General features: G+C 47.2%; 1 protein-coding gene and 1 pseudogene across 1 annotated transcript in view; one reads left to right on the forward strand and one right to left on the reverse strand.

The window, feature by feature from the left end:
• The first annotated feature begins 3,721 nt into the window (after positions 1–3,721).
• On the forward strand, positions 3,722–6,468 carry LOC102261580 (annotated as a pseudogene).
• A 91-nt stretch (positions 6,469–6,559) lies between these two features.
• The window catches only part of RUVBL1 (RuvB-like AAA ATPase 1), a 36,593-nt gene continuing 20,542 nt past the window's right edge, over positions 6,560–22,610 (reverse strand). The window contains 4 exon segments of the mRNA XM_005866955.2: positions 6,560–6,936; positions 8,140–8,231; positions 12,495–12,597; positions 21,332–21,530. Coding sequence (XP_005867017.1) covers positions 6,777–6,936; positions 8,140–8,231; positions 12,495–12,597; positions 21,332–21,530 — 554 coding nt within the window. The 3' untranslated portion in view covers positions 6,560–6,776.

Genomic DNA, 22,610 nt, shown 5'->3' on the forward strand with positions numbered 1-22,610 from the left:
TGTCGGACAGGGGCCGAGGGTCAGCGCCGGCCGGGCCGGCCTGACAGCCACATCCATCGCCGCCCAGACGCATGCTGATGGCAGAACAGGCAGCGAGGCCTGGCCATTAATCACCGCACCTGCCGGGGAGTGACAGGGAGGGGCGACAGGGTCAGCCGGCTGACAGCCAGCCCCTGCTTCTGGTCCATCCCTACCCCCACTCGCCAGTCCTGCTGCAAGGTTCTCCTGCCCCCGCCTCCTTCCCCAGGGGCCCAGTCACCCTGAGCAGGCCTACCCTGGTCCCCACAGGGCCTGCTGTCCCAGGAATAAACGGGAGGGGCGTGGCCCCATACTGCAGGAGCGGGAAGGGTGGGGAATGGAAGGGTGAGCAGCAGGTGGATTGAGGTGAACACTGTTCTAACCTCTCAGTAGCGCTGTTTTCCAGACCGACTGCTTGGCTGGGAGGAGACAGCCATTTCTCCCCTCTGGTTGCACCAGCCCTGGCTGGGCCTCACTGAGGATGGGATCCCAGGGGCCCAGGGAGGGGTCTGTCCTCTTCTCCAAAGTCAGTTGTAAACACTGAGGATAAAGCCGATCCCTTTGCAGGTTCTCTTCTTTCTGCTCCCAAGCTTTTGTGGCCCTGAGCCTGCCCTTGTCCCTCGGCCTAAGGGGAAGGGTCAAGCCAAGAGATATTTCTCTAGGGGCCTTTTCTAGGTCTTTGCAAGGGCCATCTGCCTGGGATGGGGAAGGGTGAGCCTAGCAGGCCTCTGGCTCCTATTGGACAAGTAGAGGCCTCTTCTTCCAAGCGGGTAGGGATTGGGAACTCTTCACTGAATTCCAGTATCTTGAGTCCTCTGGACAGCCACATAGCACCTCACCATGTCCTCACCTGGGTATGTGGGATGATTGCCCCATCTTTGGATGAGGAAACCAAGGCTCAGGACCAGAAGGGACTAGCCTCATCAGGACCACGTCCCTACCTACCATGGCCCCGGAGCCGGGTTGTTCCACTTTACCACCTGTTGCCTCTGCCCAGGGCCCCCGGAGATCAGGGACTGCTCAGGCCCCTCTATGCTGATACTGGGAGGGAAAGAGGATGCTGGGTGACTAATGTCTACTGCTTTCCGGGCAGAAAGAAGCCTGCTGGCCCTGGGGTCTGAGACATAGAGGCCAACAGGGAGTGACTCCCATCATTGTGCAGCTCCGTTTTATTAGAAAAATGATTGCAAAAGATCTGCTAACCAAGAAGTCACTTTCTGGTGTGATACTACCATCTGTTTAGTCCTAAAAATCAAGATATCCTATGAGCCCATCTAGGGGGTGCAACGGAAGAGGTGTGTCCGTGAGCCCTTCCGGCTTTCACAGGGGCCATTAGTACAGGCTGGGATTTACATGCAAACACTCCCTCTCAGCCCACCCAATCAGCTTGCCCAATCAGCTTGCGGGGAGGCACCCAAGAGCTTGGGCCCAGAGCTTGGAATATCAGCCCTTTCCTATGATCAACCCCCACCCTGCCTCACTTTAATATTACAACAATTTTTCATGCCAGACCTGAAATAGTGCAAAAAATGGGGCTGCTATAATTGTTGGTAGATTGTGTGTCAGCCTGATAAGATGTAACAAATATTTTCCTCCCCACAGGGTCTGTTTCCCTCTTGGTAATGGATGGAGAAACTTCTCATAGTCAGTGAGGGATCGGTCGTAAAAACTTCGCATGGAAGATTAATGTAATAATCACAGGCCTTGCTGGAAAAATAGGAGGAAAATTAAAATAACCCAACTGTCCCACTTATCCAGAACCATCTCCCTCACTTTGGAGGCCAGATGAGTGAGGTGAGCACGAAGGAGCAGGATTCCTGAGGATCAGGTACTGGGGCTGTGACCGCACACACACACACACCCCTCCCCACCAACTGCTCTGGACATCAGGGTTTCCTGAGCAGCTGGGGGACTCTGTCCAAACGTCACTTGAGAGGTTAGCCATCACCGCTGCCTCTCTACTGCTCCCCAAGCACTGTGGAAGGTTTGGGGGCTGTAGGAAGAGGTCCAGGTGGGCAGAGCCTGGTTCTTGTCCTCTGGGGTCACACCTTAGGAAAGTCACCTTCCTCATATCTGCCCCTGCTTGCCTCACCTGGCTGGGATGGAGTTAGATCTTGAAGGCCCCTCCAACAACTCAGCACACTGAGTAAGGTGTTATAGCCATAGGGGATTGGTGCACAGACTCCAACCACTGATTCCAAAGTAGCTGGGCAAGTGACATAACTGGCACAATATCACAGGCTGATGTGAGAATATAAAAGGAAATATGAAGCATTAACACAGGCCCTAGCCCATAATCATCTCTTGCTATACTGATATCAGAGGTAACACTATTCTGTTTTTTCTGATGTGGCTTAAGTAGGGAGGTCAGATACACAGGATATGAACACCCAGGACAGGCCACAGGGCGCAGCCCTGACTTCAGATGTATCTCCTCCCCCACCAAGAACCCCATGCTGGGATTCTCCTTCAAGGCCAGGCCAGAAGTAGGTCCATTCTGGCAGCAGGGACTACCTGGGCTCTTAGGGTCTGAGTATGGCCTGAGGGCTGGATGGACTCCCACAGCATTATCTCAGCCCTCCTGTCCCCGCAGTCTTCTGGACATGCTCAAATAATCATCACTAATGGGAGAACAGTTGTGCTTGCCCAAGGACTTCGTGGTTAACTTAGATCAGAGCAACAATCCGATCAAATGGCCATCTTGGTTAGTCCCTTCTCCTGCACAGACAGTAACATGGAGATCCTGCTCATGAGGGCAGAGAACCCAAACAACCAGCCTGTACCAAGGCATTGCTTTTGTGCCTAAGCCCTGCCTCAGGCAGCACAGAGCTAGCAGACAGCAGGCAGCCTGGTAGAAAGAATGGGAGCTCATCCTACCAGGTGAGAATGTCCAGGTACCGTATCCATCAGGCACTGCCATTTCTCCTTCCTCTCAAGGGGCTGAAAGTCCCACTTTAGTGAACTAACAAAGAGATGTAATACCAGTGATGGGGACATGTCAAAGGGACACAGAAACCAATCGAAAGAACTCTCAATGGTCAAAGCTGGACTAATATGAGCAACAAAATAAATAGTACTGTATGATAACCCAAAGTATATAATAAATATCCATGAGTCCATACCAAGATTAAATGATTGAATAAACAAATGGTGAGAAGAAACAATCTCCCATGCAGAAGAATTCCAAACAATTTATGTAAATGCTCAGCCCTCAAGGAGGTGGAACAAAACTCCCCACCACTTAAGTGTGGACTATGTATGCTCAGAGACTTCTTCCAAAGAGGACAGTGTGGAAGGGGAAAGGGTAACTTTACAGTGGAGAAATCTAACAAATATGACCTCAGTTATGGAACATAGCTCAACACAAATAGTGATGTGATAAAAATGGCACTTAACCTGTCTGATCTTACTCCCAATAACCTGCAACCCTGGGTTAATCATGAGAAAAACATCAAACACACACAAGCCCTGGCCGGTGTGGCTCAGTTGGTTGGAACATCATCCCATGCACCAAAAGGTTGTGGGTTTGATTCCTTGTCAGGGCACATACCTAAGTTGCGGGTTTGATCTCCAGTGGAGCGCTTATGGGAGGCAACCAATCGATGTTTCTCTCACATCAATGTTTCTCTCTTTCCCTTCCTCTCTCTCTAAAAATCAATAAGCATGTCCTCAGGTGAGGATTTGAAAAAAAAAGGCTGCTGTTACTGTGAAGAGAGAACAGTCAGTAGAGGGGTGCAAAAAATGCAGAGCAATAAAATCTGTAACTTGGAGAAGCAAAACCATGCTCCAAGGAAACAGCAGCAGCAGCACGAGCAACAGCAGCTGCCACCGCTGTCACCAATACTTGCAAATGGGCAACAAGACAGCAGCCAAAAATGGAGGCTTGACTATTGACCTGTAGAATTCTAGGAAACCAGGAGACCCTCATCCAAGGTAGCCGGCTCTTCGTGGACAATCTTCCCCTTCACATCACTGAGGAGGACATGAGGAAGCTATTTGATAAGCATGGGAAAGCAGGCGAAGTCTTCATTCATAAGGATAAGGGCTTTGGCATTATCCACTTGGAAGTATGAACCCTAGTGGATACTGCTAACGTGGAACTGGACAACATGCCACTCCATGGAAAGCAGCTGCATGTGCGCTGTGCCTGCCATAGTGCATCTCTTATGAACCGAAACCTTCCTCAGTGTGTGTCCAATGAACTGCTGGAGGAAGCCTTTTTTGTGTTCAGCCAAGTAAGAGGACCAGAGTCATTGTGGATGATCGAGGAAGAGAAAGGCCTTCAGGAAAAGGCATTTTTATTTTATTTTATTATGTTTGTATTGATTTCAGAGAGGAAGGGAGAGGGAGGTAGAAACGTCAATGATGAGAATCGCTGATTGGCTACCTCCTGCATGCCCCTCACTGGAGATCAAGCCCACAACCCAGGCATATGACCTGACCAGGAATCAAACTGTGACCTCCTGGTTCATAGGTTGACGCTCAACCACTGAGCCATGCTGGCTAAACATGGAAAAGGCATTGTTGAATTCTCAGGGAAACCAGCTGCTCAGAAAGCTCGAGGCAGATGCTCTGGACAGCAGGCTCCTTCCTGCTAACCACATTTCCTCAGTTTGTGACTGTGGAGCCCATGGACCAGTTAGATGATGAAGGGGGACTTCCAGAGAAGCTGGTTATAAGGAACTAGCAATTTCACAAGGAGTGGGAGCAGCCACCTAGATTTGCACAGGTTGGCTCCTTTGAGTATGAGTATGCCATTGAGATGGAGAAACAGCAGCAGGACCAAGTGGACTGCATCAAGGCAGCTTGTGAGAAACTGGAGATGGAGATGGAGGCTGCTGCCACGCTAATGAGGCAGGATTTGATGAGGCATCAAGAACTTCGGAGGATGGAAGAGCTACACAACCAAGAAGTGCAAAAACGAAAGCAACTGAAGCTCAGGCAGGAGGAGCGCAGGCACAGTGACGAAGACATGCGGCGACAGCAGGAAGGATTCAAGGGAAGGGAACCTTCCCTGATGTGAGAGGAGATACAAGATAGGCCAGATGGCTATGGAAGGTGCATAAACAACAGAGGTGCCATGCCCCCTGCTCTGTGCCTGCTGGTATCCCAGCTCCTCCAGGACCTGCCACTATGATACCAGATGGAACCTTGGGATTGACCCCACCAACTACTGAACTCTTTGGCCATGCTGCTACCATGGAAGGAAGAGGGGGTAATTCAACCATGCAGCTCCTGGAGCTGAATTTGCTTCAAACATCAATGATACTAATAAAATTGCAGTCTTTAGTTTCCCTAAACCCTTAAGAGAAGGACCTTTTTGGACTAGCCGGAATTCTAGTCTGGAAATGTGTTAGGGATTCCTCCCAATAGTTAGGTCTTCCCTGCCTATACTACTCTGGGGAGTATGCTGGAGGCAGAGAGCAAGGGAGAGGCAATATTTAACAAATCATTTCTGGGTGGTATATTGTTTAATCATATCTGCCTGGTGCATTCCTGAAGTGTCGTGATTATTGAAGGCCTGGGAGGGTGGGAACAATAGCAAAGTGGATCCAGTTAGAGCCCCCATTAATCTTGATCATTCCATTCTTTGTTTATCCTGTTCTATTTGTGTTCTCATTCTTAAATTCCCCAACCCGAGACACTGCCATATGTACCACTAACATCCCCCAATGACCTTAGCCCCATCATTCCATGAACTCCCAGGTGGGAATTCAGGCAAATGACTGCAGAGGTCACAGATAACATACATACGGTTTTATTATAGCCCACAGATTATTCCTTCATGTCCTAAAGGAGACATTTTCTCTTTAGAGATTTTCATTTTAGTATATCTTTAAAAAAACCTTGTGTTAACTTGCCTCCATTTTTGGGGGGGGTGTAGGGGGGAGTTTAAAGATCACCCAGGAATGGCCCTTCTGTGTCTGATGTTTCTGTTCACAGTTTTTCTTGATAGGCCTAGTACAACCTTGGGAACAGGGTTGCTGGATGTCAGACAGTAGCTCTTAACCTTGCCTACATATCTTAGTTATGCTATGCTTTTTATTTTATTTTATTGGTGTACTATGTTTGATTTGTCCCTGATACCTTTAGAATTTTTCTGGGGGAAAAAGTGGAGCAATAATGCAGCATCAATTTATTAAAATACATTTTAATCCTTACAAAAAAAACCCCACTGAGGTACATAAGACAGAACACTACCTGATCAGCATTGTGAAGGTCATTATAAACAAGGAAAGTGTGAGGAACTGTCATAGCCACAAGGAGTCTAAAGGAAAATGACAACTAAATGTAATGTGGGATTCTGATGGGATCCTGGGACAGAAAATGTGAATCAAGTATAATAATGCATCAGTGTTGGTTCATTAATTGTGACAGATGTATCACATACTACTACCATAAGATGTTAACAGTAGGGAAACTGGGTGTGAAGTATGTGGGAACGCCCTGTACTTTACAACAATGCTGTGCATCTAAAACTGTTCTAAAATACAAAGTGTTTTTTTTTTTTTAATTAAAAGAAGAGAAAGAGATGTCATCAAAATATCCTATAAGGATTTATTAGAAAACATGCCAGGTGAGGCAGGGTTCCTTCAAAGCAACAATGGGAGAAAGTATAACTTAAAAAGAAAACAGTACACTGAACTTGCCATTAACCACGCCCGAAGGGGAACAGAATCCGAAGCCAGGGGCGAGGCTTGTATCTGCAGGCTGTACCCAGGCCCAGGCATGCTGGGAGTGTCTCTTTGCAGAAAGACTCACTTCATGTACTTATCTTGCTGGTCAGCCAGGATTTTGGCCGATGACTTGGCGTCATAGAAGAGCTCACTGATCTCCTCAACGTGCTCTTTCTCGATGCTGTCCTTCCCGTTGATCTTAGCAAGCAAGTTGGCCGGGGTCAGCAGTTGCACCGAGTACCTAGAGTGGACAGGAGCCAGGACAGGAGTGAAATGGTGGCCACAGATAGGAGCCCTTCCACACCCACAGGAGCACTGGCACCAGGGGCTGAGCCCAACGCTGGGCTTGTGAGAGCTGCTGCAGACACAGCAGACAAGGAGGCGTGAGAACTGTCCTTTTCAAAGACCTGCAAGATCTCATGGAGGGGTCAGAAGTCACCAACATGACCAAGTCCTGCTCCCCAAATCTCTTTCAGTCTGAAAGTTCTCCAACAGGAGGGGATTCCACTGCTGCTTGAAAGGGAGCGCAAACTTACTGGCAGGTAATCTAAGGTCCAGATCAGGACTGTGACAATGGCAGGGAAATGAACACAGCCACTGTAAGCACACGCCCTATCCAATGGTACGAACATCCAGGAGATTTAAAAAGCACCACTCCACCCAAACAAAGCAGCTTGCAATTCTGCTTCAACCTTGGGAGTGGAAGAAATAGGGACAGGAGCGACGTCATGATTTCACAAGGAGCCAGAACACTTAGGAGGGACATCCTCCATAGGCAATGGCTTTGAGCCAATGAACAGTCAGGGAAGCAGTCCATGTCTGCACTCCTCCTCACGCTCGCCTACACCCACCACTCCTACCCGAGACACGCCTGGGGGACAAAGCCAGCAGGGCGAGGGGTAAGGAGGCGAGGTAGGGCCCAGCTCATGAACTCCCTGCTCTGGACCCTGGTCTCTGGTCTGTCCTTTTCCTCTAAGGCAGCGGTTCTCAACCTGTGGGTCGCGAACAATGAAAATACATCCTACATATCAGATGTTTACATAACGATTCATAATAGTAGTAGCAAAATTACAGTTATGAAGTAGCAACGAAAATAATTTTATGGTTGGGGGTCACCACAACATGAGGAACTGTATTAAAGGGTCGCGGCATTAGGAAGGTTGAGAACCACTGCAAGGGGACTGACCTGGGGTCAGAGCCAGCTCTCTACCACAGGAGTGCACCTGCTACAGGACAAGGGGACTTCACCTGTTACTCTAGCTTTTAAAACACCATCATCTAACTATTCTGCACTCCACATCAGTGTCCTGGGACAAGATCCATCATCCCAATAAGAACAGACATGGTCCTATGCTCTGAGAAGGGGGCCTGCCTTTATGTCCCCACAGGCCTTGCTGAGAAGGCACCAGTGGGGTCTGGAGCAGCTCCAGGGGAAGTGGCTCACCTCAAAGTGGTCTTGGTGCCGATCTCCCCGAGGTGGTTCAGTGCCTCCTCGCTGATGTTGATTCCCTCTGTCTGGGCACGAATTTTAATGATCTTTTGAAGGAGAAAAACCATGATCAACAGTAACCAACCTCAAGTCTCTCATTTATAAAGTGCTTTAAAAACAACCTGGTTAAGTGTTTCTCGTCCCATCATTAGAGCAGCAGAAGCCCAACCCTGGTTTGGTGTGGCAGAGAGCTGACCTCTCCTTAGGACTGCACTCACCCACCTCTGCAGTACCATCCACACTGTGCATGGCTTTTCAGCCAGGGTGTTACATTCATACTGACTAAAAAGCAGCTGGTACCCCTGGAGGAGTCAACCAGGGTAGCTCAGCTCCTGCCTCCCGGTCCTTTCCACTCAATCCCCAGAACCAGAAAACTGAGGCCTCTCTAAAACCTGCCCCGGCTCCCGCACAGGCTCTACCCTTCCTCTCCAGTGTGGACACCACCACCTATAAGCACTCAGGTAAGAAGAATGATTCTTTGTTTGCTTGATAAATACGATGGTTGAATAAATCAAAAAAAGTTACTTTTAAAGATTTACCAGCCCTCATAACATCACCCAAAGATATCTAATCTATCAAGAAGAGGCTGACGCTTGCTGCAGTTTGAAGATCCCAGTAAAGTTGGATGGGAAATAAGCTGGCAGTGCGGACGCAGTAACACAAGTGGTACCGGGATCCGGCAGGCGCACCAGCACTGAGTGATAAGGGGCAGCTGGGATAATGATGTTGTGTGTTGTGAAGCCGAGATAACTCGAAGACTTTGAGCCTCATATAATACAGGAATTTTTCACTTTGGCAGCTTCGTAAACAAGATATCAAGAAGCCCTTGTTTAAATTAAAGCCATAAAAACACACCCGAGTAGAGGCACAGAAAGTGGGAGAGACTGAGCCCCCAGCTGAAGCCTTCCAAGGGGAAGAGCAGGAGCAGAGGTTTAGGATATAGACATTTCAAAACTGGCCTTTCAGTTCTCAGGCACAGACCCTGAGGACAGGAGCTGCAGGGGGCGGGAGTTCAGTGTCTGGTGGCTCTGATAAGGGGCCCAGGATGTTACTTGCTTTGAATGGGGAAGGTACTGCTCAGTAAGAAAGCCAGGCTCAGGGCCAGGGCTGTGGCTGAGGTGGCTAGGCCAGCAGCACACATCGGGGGAGGTGGCCAGGTGCTGACAGGAAAGTCTTTCATTCTGTCAACAGACTCTGAACTCAGATTTTTGTAGGAAATGTTCTGATTTCTAAATGTTGGCAACTTATTCAAATATTTCGCACTGCACCGGCCACATTGAACCTACCTGTTCAGCCAGGGTATGACCTCCATCAAAAGAATCTAAGCTTGTGCATGAGGGGTTCCACCACCTGGGAGGTCCTTGATGGACAAAGGGCAGGCAGAACTGGAGCAGAAAGGGAGATCCCTGCTCCCTCCACAGGACTCCCCTCTGACCACAGTCAGATCCGGACAGGTTTGTGCTCCAATACAAAAAAGGGCTTCTTATTGCCAGCTGGGGACCAAGGAAACCTCCAGGTCCTGTCAAGAAAAATGTCCCTTGCAGCCTTCAGAAACTTTAAGGCGATGCAAATATTTAATCCTGGAGCCTGCTCCAGGGGAAAGCGTCAGCCCTGGGGATTTCATCTTTAGCAAACTGCACTGATTTGGAAGTTGGGCTTCAGGAATGTCAGGGACACTACTCTCTCTCTAGAGCAGGTCAGAACTATCCCGAGAGCTCCTGTTTCAGACTACTTGGAAATGGACAGTTCATAAATTAGATCTTTAATCATTTAATAACCTGCTGGGATAGTTTATGAGGGTGTCAGCACTGATGGCAGAGTACACAAGTTACATTTGCTCTGTTTTTTAAAAACCTGCCCCAGGCTCCATCCAATAAAGACGCTGAAGTTCTCCCTTGAACCCACAAGAACAAGGCAATGCCCATGCTGGCAGTTAGTCGGTCCTCTGCTAACCCAAGAGGAAGCCTGGCTGAGCCAAGATGGAATCAGGCTGGGAGCCTGCCAGCAGTTACTGCTCTGGAGGCACAGTTGCAGAACATCCCAGGGGAGATCAGACTGTGTGCTCCAGGGTCAAATGGAGGAAACAAATGTGAACTGGCTCTGAGTGGGTCCTAGCTCTGCAGCTTATTCTCTGTGACCACAGGGCACTATTGTTCCAGAGTCCCAAAACCCGGTTATTGAAAGCTGTTGTACGGATCCCAGTGGATGCCTGTGAAGCACCTGCAAGCTGGTAGTAACAGTAATAATTACTGCAGTAGGAAGGGATGGCCGGCCCTTCCTATTTCTCTAAGTTATTACCACTATCTCGCTTAGTCTTCATGACAACCTTGAAAGGAGGGAACAGATCTCCCAGTGAACCAGGAAGGCCAAGGCTCATAGAGGTGCACCAAATTGCTCATGTCAACTCAGCCAAGAAGTGCTCTGAGTGTGCAGGGCTGCCTCTCCCAGCAGGCTCCAGCCCCACGGAAAGGATGGGGAAGGGACCAATTTCTCCTTTGCTTTTGCTTCTATTCCATGAATACCTTGACTTCAACCTAGCATTCATCCAAGAGCAAAAGACCATTATCTGGTGACATGGCCTCCAGTCATGGAATTATAGAGTTGCTGCCATGAACTACAACTGTTTCAGGTATTCTGTCAATGCTGGGTATGGAGGGAGACCTCTGCTCCATGCTCACCCTGGCACTCCTGGGTACTGGTCAACAAGAAATGCTGGCAGGGCCAAGCAGGATAGGCCATACATAAGCAAAGGGACAGCCAGGGAGTGCGCAGGAGAGGCCCTCAGAGCTCCAAAAGGAAAGGCCCCGCCAATGAACTGCCAGAGGGACTCCAGCCTGAACTGAGGTATTTCTAGCAGATGGGAAGCTGGTGGCATAGTGCTTAGGAACATGGGCTTCAGGATCAGACAGCCTGGATTCCAGTTAGTCAGGCCTGTCACCTATTAAACAGTGACAAGCTTTATGAACTTGGGCATTAAATTAGCCTAAGTCTCGGTGTCCTCATCTTTAAGAATGACAAGGATAACAGTTCTCCCTGCCTCATAGTTCTGGGATCAAATGGAATCATGCTGGCTAATCATGTCCATGGGGTTAGTACAATGTCCAACAAACAGTGCCTGTTCTCTGGTGAGAAGAGAGGGTCTAGGCAGAGCCCGTCAAGGTGTCAGTGCTGCCCTGGTCCACTCTATGTCCCAGCCTTGGCCGTATGTGGACCTCAAAGTGACAGACCTAGATGCTGGCAGCAAGACCATCTGGGGCACAGGGAGGCAGAGTAGGGAAAATAGTACAGCCCCTGCTGTCCCAGTGGGTCAGCAACCTATGGCAATGAGTAGATGGCCTGGGCTCTGCAGGGCACAGACTGGCTTGCATCCTTGACTTGCCACTTCATGACTCAGCCATCAAAAGGAAAAGAGATTATGACCGTAACGACTACTGAAGTACCAGTAAGGGGACTTGAAATTCTAAGTGTGCAGTGCCTAGGCACTGTTTAGCATACAGTTGGTATTCCAGCTCCAGATCAAGCAAGAGGCCATTCCTGTGGGAAAAACTAAGACTGTGCCCCTTGGGGTAAGGTCCAATCTCATATATCCCAGCACCCCACCCCACCCGCAAATCTAACCCAAATTCAGCTCACGTGGAATTTTGAGCATGTCCTCTGTGTCAGGGACTGAGTTAGATGCTTTTATGTACATTTCCTTCAAACCTCTCATTATAAGGTTAGTTTTATGACCCCCATTCCACGTGCCCCTCTAAGCTCTGTGACCCTGCTTCACCATCATCTCTACAGCCAAAGCAACAAAACTATGCACCGCCCCAAAAAACCCACTAGTCAGGGTCTTTATGGCAGCCAGGCTCTGCTAAGACTCAAGTGCTTACCTTCTCCAGCTTCTGTGCTCTGGCCAGCTGGAGCTGGCCTGCTGTGGGTTCTGATGGGACAGAGTGCCTAGCTTTGCCCACTGAGCAAAGAGACCTTGGACAGGGCCTGGCCTGGGTCCAAGAGGCTATTGCCAAGTCATATTTCATTGCCTCTTTCCTAGAGCCAGTGGCCTCCCTAATGACCATCATCAAGTCAATATTTTTCATCATCCCTTTCCTAAGGTTTTGTGACACTTCAGGCAATGTCTAGTTGGCCCATCTGTCCCTCTGATGGGGGGATTGAGGCTCTGGAGCATTGTGACTTGCCCAGGGCAGCAGCTAAGTGGCAGACGGTGGTGAGAGCTAGGTCCATTCTATGGAGCCTTTCTGCATGGCATCAGGGAACGCTGGGAGCAAATGAGGGAAGAGAGCGAGGAGGTGGGAAGGCAGACTCACCTGTTTCATTTCCTGTGGCGTGTACAGCATGGTCCGGATGATCATCACTCGGTCCAGAAGGTCGAGGGGGATGCCATGAGGAGAGGTGATATCCTCAGTACCCCTGCAAGAGCCAGAATGATCACATCACCTCCTGCTCTTTGAGACCAGACTCTGGACATTGAAAACATGGTTGAGGTGCTCACCATGACAAAACAGCTAGCTTACGTCCTAAGAGTCAGAGCCAGGGTAACAGGGTAACATTCAGGTATCATCAAAAGCAACTTCTCTATTTAAGAAAATATCAATACCATAGGAAATTTGGGAAAGAGGAAGAAAAGGCCACCCAAAAAACAAATAGCACATTTTCATATATATAGATTTTTATAAACTACACTAAGTATGTAGATTTTTTTTTTTTTTTTTGCTTTTGTCTATGTCACTTTAGTTTTAATCCATCAGGTATTTTATAAAACCCAAAACTGTTGGGCATTTAGGTAGTTCCAATTGTTATTTTTACTAATGATGCTTTGATAAACAATTTTATACAGTCAGTCATGAACATTCCTCAGAAATTCTAGTAGTGCCTGATACAATCCTGAATATCTATTTGAATGGATGAATGAATGTCCTAATTTACAAAGCTACACAGTGATCTGATCTCATTGCATTATAGCCAACACTAGGTATTCTAATTTTTTAAATATTTTGCTGCTTTGACAGCAAATGGTTTAGAAAATAGAAGGATAATACCTTGTTTGGATTTGCATTTCCTTTATTCATTTGAATGCTTTCCCTTATATAAACTAGTTATTTTATTTCTTTTGGGGAACTGTCCAGTCATGCCCTTTTCCTATTTTCCTTCGGATTCTTAACCAAGCCACAGGAAGAACAGTCCAGGAGAGGAGCCCTGTTAAACCCACCAGGCCTTCACGTACCAGCTGCCTGCCTGGCAGGAAGCGTGTTGGGCAGACCTGGCAGCCCACGGGGCCAGGCTTCAGCCACAGTGTCCGGAAGCCTCAATCTTTGAGAGTCACAACAGCAGGTCTACCTCTGCACCATATCTGGTGCCAGATTAAAGTCTACGGTCATAACTTATCAATATAACAAAGAACAAGAATAGGTCATTTGAATTTAATGGTTAATATCAGAATACTTGGTTTCTAATATAAGTAATCATTGTAGAAATAAAACTTCAGTAAAAAAAATCTGTTGAAATTCTATGTGGTCAGTTAAAGTGTAATGTATATTTATTACTGCAAGAATAAATGCTGCTTTGATATATTCTACAACAGCATGGACCTCGAAAACATTATGCTAAGTGAAAGAAGCTAATTATAAAGGGGCAAATATTGTATGATTCCATTTATAGAAAATATCTAAAAAAGGCAATTCGTAAATACAGTAGAATAAAGGTTACTAGGGATGGGGTAAGGGGGAAATGGGAATTACTGCTTAAGGGGTACAGAGTTTCTGTCTGGGGTGATGGAGAAGCTTTGGAGATGGATGGTGGTAATGGTTGTAAAACACTGAATATAATTAATACCACTGAGTTGTATACCTAAATGGCAAACTCCATGTTATATACATTTTACTACAATAAAAACAATCCAAAAAAGAATAAAATGCCATATTAATGAACAACTGTTAAATATAAAAAAACTAGAGGCCTGATGTCGGAATTTGTGCAAGAGTAGGCCTTCCTTCCCCCAGCTGCCAGCACCAGCTTCCCTCTGGCACCTGGGACCCGGGCTTCCCTCTGGCCGCCAGCAGGCACCAGGGACCCGGGCTTCCTTCTCAGCCCCGGCTTCATCCAAAAGGTCGTCCAGAAGGATGTGTGGTCTAATTAGCATATTACGCTTTTATTATTATAGTTAAGACCTTTCAAAATGAATGGGGAAATAGAATAGCAAATACAAATATTATTATTATTATTGATTTTAAAATATATTTTTATTGATTTCAGAGAGGAAGGAAGAGGGAGAGAGAGATAGAAACATCAATGATGGAAATCGTTGATCGGCTGCTTCCTGCACACCCTCTACGGGGGATCGAGCCTGCAACCTGGGCATGTGCCCTTGACCAGAATTGAACCTGGGACCCTTCAGTCCGCAGCAACTCCAGGAGGAGCTCTCAGTGTGGAACAATCATTGTTTGACAGGGTAGCCATAATAGCCATATTACATTATAAAATTGCTAACAACAAACTGCAGTAATAATTATATTTTGGCTGAAAGTGCAGATTTATTCTTGTACCTGGAAGTTCATTACTGACTCTGGCCTCAGCCTAATACTGATTTCATCATTATGCCATTCAACAACTATTCAAACTATGTTAATGGTGTGCCTCTTCCAGATGGGTGTGAGGCCACAGACGGAATTCTCCTTGGAATCCAATATGGTATATCTGTAGGAACAAGGAATTGTGCATCTAAAAAATTATCCTATAGACACACTTATATGGGTGCAAAAATTATAATGCAAGGGTTCATCAACTGTCACATTTTGACATTTTGGACCAAATAATTTTTTTGTAGAGGACTATCCTGTGCATTGTAGGATGCTCAGCAGTGCCCCTAGCCTCTACCCCAGTGATGGCGAACCTATGACACGCGTGTCAGAGGTGACATGCGAACTCATTTTTTTGGTTGATTTTTCTTGGTTAAATGGCATTTAAATATATAAAATAAATATCAAAAATATAAGTCTTTGTTTTACTATGGTTGCAAATATCATAAAATTCCTATATGTGACACGGCACCAGAGTTAAGTTAGGGTTTTTCAAAATGCTGACACGCCGAGCTCAAAAGGTTCGCCATCACTGCTCTACCCACTAGATGCCAGCAGCACCTCCAGGCAAGACAAATAAAAAAATTTCCCTGGCTCTGAATCACTGCCTGATGGTTGTTTATATAACCTTGTAACTGCAGGGACACAGATAACACAAAGCTTAAAGCTTCTATGATGACAGGAAGCACAGTAAAGAATACTTCTCTGGGTAACATGAAGGGTAACTCCCATAAGTCCACTGAGCCCTAAGAAGAAAGCCATTTGATTTTTTGATGAGGCTGCCAAGACAATTCAATAAAGTAAGAACAGTCTTTTCAATAAATGGTCCTGGGACAACTGGGTATCCACATGCAAAAGAATGAAGTTGGACAGACCTATTCCTTATGCCACACACAAAAATTAACTCTAAGTGATCAGAAACTTAAATGTCAAAGCTACATTAGAAAACTATTATTAAGAAATCATAGAGTATAAATCTTTGTGACCTTAGATTATGTATGAACCAGAGGCCCAGTGCACGAATTCGTGCACCAGTGAGGTCCCTAGGCCTGGCGGGATAGGGCTGAAACCGGCTCTCCGACATCCCCCGAGGGATCCCGGATTGCGAGAGGGCGCAGGCCAGGTGGTGAACGATCAGGGCCGGGGAGGGACGCAGGAGGTTGGCCAGCCAGGGAGGGACTGCAGGAGGGCTCCAGGGCATGTCTGGCCCGTCTTGCTCAATCCTGATCAGCCAGACCCCAGCAGCAAGCTAATCTACCAGTCGGAGCATCTACCCCCTGGTGGCCAATGCACATCATAGCGAATGGTCGACTGTCTGCCCCCTGGGGGTCAGTGCACATAATAATGAGCGATTTGCATATTACGCTTTGATTGGTTCAACAGCTGACCAGTCGACCGGACACTTAGCATATTAGGCTTTTATTCTATAGGAGGATATAGGATGGTTTTCTTAGACATGAGACTAAAACACAGGCAACAAAAGAAAAAAACAGATCAATTGGACATCAAAATTTAAAACTTGTGTGTCAAAAGAAAGACACAATTTAGAAGACATTGAGCCCTAGCTACTTTGGCTCAGTGGATAGAGCAATTGCCCTGCGGACTGAAGGGTCCCGGGTTCAATTCTGGTCAAGGGCACGTACCTCAGTTGCAGGCTCCATCCCTGGCCCTGGTGGGGGTTCATATGGGAGGCAATCAATCAATGTGTCTCTCTCACATCAATGTTTCTCTCTCTCTCTCTCTCTCTCTCTCCTTTTCCCTTCCACTCTCTCTAAAAATCGATGAAAAAACTATCCTCGGGTGAGGCTTAACAACAACAAAAAAGACAACCGACAGAATGTGAGAAAAATATTTGCAAATAATATATTTGGTAAGGGACTAGTATCCAGAATACATAAAGAATAAAAACAATAAAAAAAATAACCTTAAACAATAAAAAAAATGGGCAAAGGATCATAAACAGATAATTTTCCCACAAAGATATACAAATGGCCAACAGGCACATGAAAAGATGTTCAACATCACTAGCCATCAGGGAAATGCAAATCAATACCACTTCATACCCACTAGATGGCTAGAATAAAAAAGACAGACAATAATAACAATTGTTGAGGATGTGGAGAAATTGGAACTCTCACACACTGCGTGAGAGTGACGAAGTCACTGTGGAAAAGTCTGGCAATTCCTTGCAAGGTTAAGTAGAGATACCATTTGATGCAGCAATTCCACTCCCAGGTATGTATCCCAAAGCCCATCAAATGATGAATAGAAAAATGGGCTACTAAATTTTCCATATTTTAAAAATACTATTTATTCAGCCTTAAAAACAAGTAAGTTCTGATGCATGCCATAACATGGGTGAACCTTGACATTACATTAAGTGGAAAAAGCCAGACATAAAAAACACACAAGATTGTATGGTACCATTTATATGAAACTAGAGGCCTGGTGCAGGAATTAGTGCATGGGTGGAGTCCCTTGGTCTGGCCAGCGATCGGGGCCAATTGAGGCCATCTCGCCCAGTCCCAATCAGGGCCAATCGGGGCTGGCCGGCCAGGGGGAGGGATTGTGGGAGGTTGGCCTGACGCAAGAGGGTGGCAGTGTGTGTCATAGGGACCGGTCGTAATGGTCACTTGGGCTTTTATATATATAGATGTCCAGAAAAGGCATTAAATGTATAGAGACAGAAAGTAGGTTAATGGTTGTAAGGAGCTATGGAAAAAATAGGTGTGTTTGGGAGAGAGGAGTATGGGTGGAAGTGGCAGGGTAGCTGTTGATAGGTATAGCATTTATTTTGTGGGTGATGAAAACATTCTAAAATAGACTATGGTGATGATTACACAACTTTGTGAATATGTTAAAAAAAAAAACCTGAATTTTACACTTTAACTGGGTGAATTGTATTATGTGTGAATTACATCTCCACAAAGCTGTTCTATTTTTATTTATTGTTGAGAGAGAGAGAGAATTGTTCCACTTATTTACTTGATGCATCAGGACAATATTCCAACCGAGCCACAAGGCCAGGACAAAGCCACTTGGGGTGTTCTGCCACAGGGGTACACTGAATTCCGACCTGATTGTTTCTTAAGTCTCCATGCTTTAATGCAACAGTGGCTTGTGAAGAAAAACTCCCACAAAGACTACTTGATCCCAGGGAGCTATTCTCCACAGGAAAAGAAGGCCTCCCAAGTGTTAGAGCTGGGATCAGGCCAGGCTCCTTTACACCTGAGGATCCTGCAGCCTGAAAGGGAAAAGACTTCTCAAGGTAAAAGGAGTGGAGCCAGTGCAGCTTCACCTCCCACTGTGTCTGTGAATGTTATCTCTTCCCATGGGAGAGGGAGGCGCCCATGGAAGAAGCCCAGGGCCATATGTTCCTCCAGGAATGACTCCCCCTATGTACAAGGAGAGGTGACCCAGAGGACTTAGGGGTTGTCTGCACTTTCACAGCCACACCTCCCCATCAGGTACGGACGCTCCCCACACCACCAAACAACATCAAAACTCAACCCTCCTCACTCACTGACCGGGCAACTACGGAAAGCAGTGCAGGGAAGCAGGAATGGCATGGACTTTGGAGTCAGATGGCCCTCGCAGTTCACCTCCCGTGTGAATCTGGAGGTAGGGTGGTCAGGGTGCCTTGAGATTACAAGAGAAGGCCTGTGTGGAGTACTTTGGACAGTTTCTGGCACAGAGGAAGCCCTCAATTACTGTGAGTTTCCTTTCCTCTCCCTTTCCTTTTGGGCTCTAAAGGTCAGATATGGGTCTGAAGGCAAGGAAGCTCAAACTCTACCTCCAGGGGTAGAGTCTGATGGGCGGCAAGTCAGATGAGGCCAAAACTATACATATATTCCAGAAATTCCATCATTTCACATCTCACATCTCAGAGCATGGCTCTGAAGTACAATGCTCCGGTCAATTCCCAGCTGTGCTTCTGAGCTGTGTGACCCTAGCCAAGTGCCCCTCCTGGTGCAACCTCGGTGTCCTCATCTGAACGAGAACAGCAGTCCCTTCCTCACTAAGTGGAGGTGAGAGCAGCAGTGTGCCTGGTACACAGAAAGAGCTCCTCATACATGTTGGATATTTTTATTATTGATATTTTGACATTATCATCACCACTAAACAAATTTCCCACTAGTGCTTGGCATCAAAATCCTCTTGTAGAGCACACACCCCAATTTTGGTTATCTCAGTGGCCTGCACAAGACCCACACTCTGAACATTTTCCCTCCACTTGGATGATTGCAGTCTGACAGCAGTGAGCAGCCACAGCCTCAAGGAGCCCTTGATCAAATCAGTCAGGACAAGGCTGGGCCATGTCTCCCAGGTTGCAGACTGACCAGAGCTCTGTCCCTACTGGGAAGTTCTGAGATCAAAGCCACCTTCCTATGCACCTTTTTCCTGGATGGGACAGGACTGAGAGAAGGTACTCTAAGTCCAAGAGATCTTGCGCCTGCCAGAAGCTACCAGGCTCTACTGGGCTGGGTTATCCACTGTGAGGGAAGGAAGCCTGTTAGCAGAGCTCTGCAGGGAGTGCCATCTGTCCAGGCTGAGCCCTTTCATCAGCTGTCTCACTGCAGCCAGGCCTGACCAAAGCAAGGCAAGTACAGCAAATCTGCAGGGTCTGTGTGGCAGGGACACCAGGCTCAATGGACACCAGACCACATATCTGGTTTCCAGAAGCTGCCTAGGTAGCCAGGCTCCTCTCACCAACAGCTGTCCTGGACCTGTACAAGCTACCTTCTCTCCAAGATGGCAGAAAAAACCTGGGACAACGATGCTGTCCAGACAGCATATTTCAGGGATTCAAAGTGACTACAAGATATCTATACTAATAAAAGGGTAATATGCTAATTAGACTGGGTCGACCGGCCATCTTCTGGACGTCTAACTTCCTTCTGGACAAAGCCATGGTGGTGGGGGTTGAGGCAGAGGCAGTTAGGGGCGATCAGGCCAGTAGGGGAGGGCAGTTGGGGGCAAGATCAGGCCGGCAGGAAAGGGCAGTTAGGGGTGATCAGGCAGGCAGAGGCAGTTAGGAGCGATCAGACAGGCAGGGGAGAGCAGTTAGGGGCAATCAGGCAGGCAGGCAGAGGGGTTAGGGGTGATCAAGCAGGCAGGCAGAGGGGTTAGGGGCAATCAGGCAGGCAGGCAAAGGGGTTAGGGGTAATCAGACAGGCAGGCAGAGGCAGTTAGGGGCTATCAGGCAGGCAGGCAGGTGAGCGGTTAGGAGCCAGTGGTTCCAGATTGTGAGAGGGATGTCCGACTGCCGGGTTAGGCTTGATCCCACAGGGGGCCTAAACTGGCAGTCAGACATCCCCCAAGAGGTCCCCGATTGGAGAGGGTGCAGGCTGGGCTGAGGGAACCGCGCCCCTCCGCCCCCGCTGGTGCATGAATTTTGTGCACCGGGCCACTAGTTACTATATAAACTTGAATCATAAACACATGTTCTAATTCCTAGTCAACTGAGGGGGAACCTAAGGGGGTCCTAACCCAGTGCCAACATCACAGCTTCTGGACAACTTCAATGGAAGAGACAAAGCTGCTCCATCAAGAGCCAGCTAAACTGCACATGACCCACTGCCGCTCAGGAGCCAAGTCCAGGTGAATCAGCAATCTGGATTCCTAACATCTTTCAGGATTCCTAGCACCCTTGCTGCCAGGAGCACGCAGCCTCCAAGGCTCTGTTGCTCTCACTACTCTGCTGGACTTAAAAAGGAGCTCCTCACCATTCCCTTCATGCCACTAGCAGGCCTCAACTTTCAAACAGGAGGACAAAAAACCAAAACAGCAAAAAAAAGTACCAAGTATGGGATACTGACATTTAGGCTTACGAGCTGGGAAGAGAGTGTGTCCTCTGGGGCTCACAGGCCTACAGAATACTCAGGAGAAAATAGTTTATCAAACAAGTCCCTGGGCCCAAACAAGTTCCAGCTCTGGACCCATCTTGGCAGGGTAAGCATCATATGAGCATTTGCCTTCCAGGTGTTAACACCTCCCCTTTTCAAAGGCAGAACTATGGGAATAGGGGTAAGGAAAGGCACCAGTGTGGCTCCAAAAAGTTCTGGAGTAGGGAGAAAATTCTGGTTTTGTTACTGGTTTCACTATGAGAAAGACCTGGGTTCTCATTCTATCTTTATGACCACGAGCAAGTTAAGCTGCCATTCTGTTTTCTCATCTGAAAAATGAAGCCAAGAATACTTACTCCCAGAGCTAGTCTAAGGATAGAAGTTAACATATATAATATCATCCAAGACCACCCTGTCTGATCTTATCTTTGCCCACTCTAACTGAATGACCAAATCATACCACACTAACCCCAGACATCCCATAGGAGGCACTCATATTCAGTAACAGGGTGACTGTTGGCTTTGGTGACCATGAGAGATTGAGGCTGACACATGAACTACCTTTGAAGGCAAGCCACTTTGGCATGTTTCTCTCAAAATGAACATGAGCTCCCTCATCCCCAGCCCAACTCATGATGTAATAATGTTTAAAGTGATCCCAGAGGAACAAGTTAACCCAGATGGAAGGTGGAAAACGCTCATGGCTGGCAGACAGCCCCCTACCTGATCACACAGTTGCCTCGGTTAGATGCAAAGATGACGATGGGGGCAATAGAAGACTCCAGGGCCTGGTGCAGGTAGGTGAAGCACTCGCTATCCAGCATGTGGACCTCATCAACAAAGAGCACACCTGGAACCAGCTCGGCAATGCCCTGATCAATGTACTTGTTCACCACCTTGTTAATCTCCCCCCGAAGTTTGTCTAGGAGACAGCAAGGGTAGACATGCAAGGTCAGTACCAGGTGGGGAAAACGGTCACCTTTTCTCTTCTCCCCACACCTGAATTCAACCCAAACCCAAGTTTGGATCCTGGTTTTGCTGTTCGCTATGTGACCCCAGGCAAGTTATGTCCCTATTCCGGGCTTTGGTTTTATCATCTGAAAGTAGGAATAATCACACCAGAAGTCACAAAATAGGCAGCTTCCCCTAAAGATGTGCTTTAAGTCATTCTCCCCACCAGACCATATTACTCACACCCACCCAAACTTAGCTCCCTGCCTGATTCCATAGATCCTGGAGTTTGGGAGCCCTGGATGATATGAGTTTCCATATGCAAATTATCCTGTTCTGCACTGGTAAATGACCCTTTCTTTTGGCCCTGTATGACAAAGCTTAGGTTAATTAACTTTCATTCAAGTGGCTGGACAAAGAAATGAATAGAAAGCATGTGTAGAATCCTCTCTAGAAGGAAACCTGAGAGGAATGAAAGGTTCTGAGAAAAGGTCCAATCTCAGAGTTCCAAGATGGATGAGTCTCTCAAAAGTTAAAGAACCCATCTAAAGTCACAGTTCTCATTTTCCAAACCAGATCCTGTGCTATCATCTGGAGAGAGCTACTCATAAACAGAACATGAAGATTTGATACAGCATCTCCCACCAAAGCCATGACGCAGGCATGGTCAAAATCATGTTAAAATACAGAAACTGCTCTTGGTAGCTCTAACAGAAAGGCCTCAGATCACTCCACTGGCTAAAATGTTAAAGAAAATGAGATGCTTTAATGTTTAACACTTTACGGTGACAAAGCTATAGTAGGGCAGAGGTCCTCAAACTATGGCCCGCGGGCCACATGCAAATACAAATATTGTATTTGTTCCCGTTTTGTTTTTTTACTTCAAAATAAGATATGTGCAGTGTGCATAAGAATTTGTTCATAGTTTTTTTTTTAAACTATAGTCCGGCCCTCCAACGGTCTGAGGGACAGTGAACTGGCCCCCTGTTTAAAAAGTTTGAGGACCCCTGCTATAGGGGGTAAAATAAGTGAAGAGAAGTACCCGTTGGGA

The sequence above is a fragment of the Myotis brandtii genome, unplaced genomic scaffold (genome assembly GCF_000412655.1).
Source record: "Myotis brandtii unplaced genomic scaffold, ASM41265v1 scaffold240, whole genome shotgun sequence".
Taxonomy (NCBI): domain Eukaryota; kingdom Metazoa; phylum Chordata; class Mammalia; order Chiroptera; family Vespertilionidae; genus Myotis; species Myotis brandtii.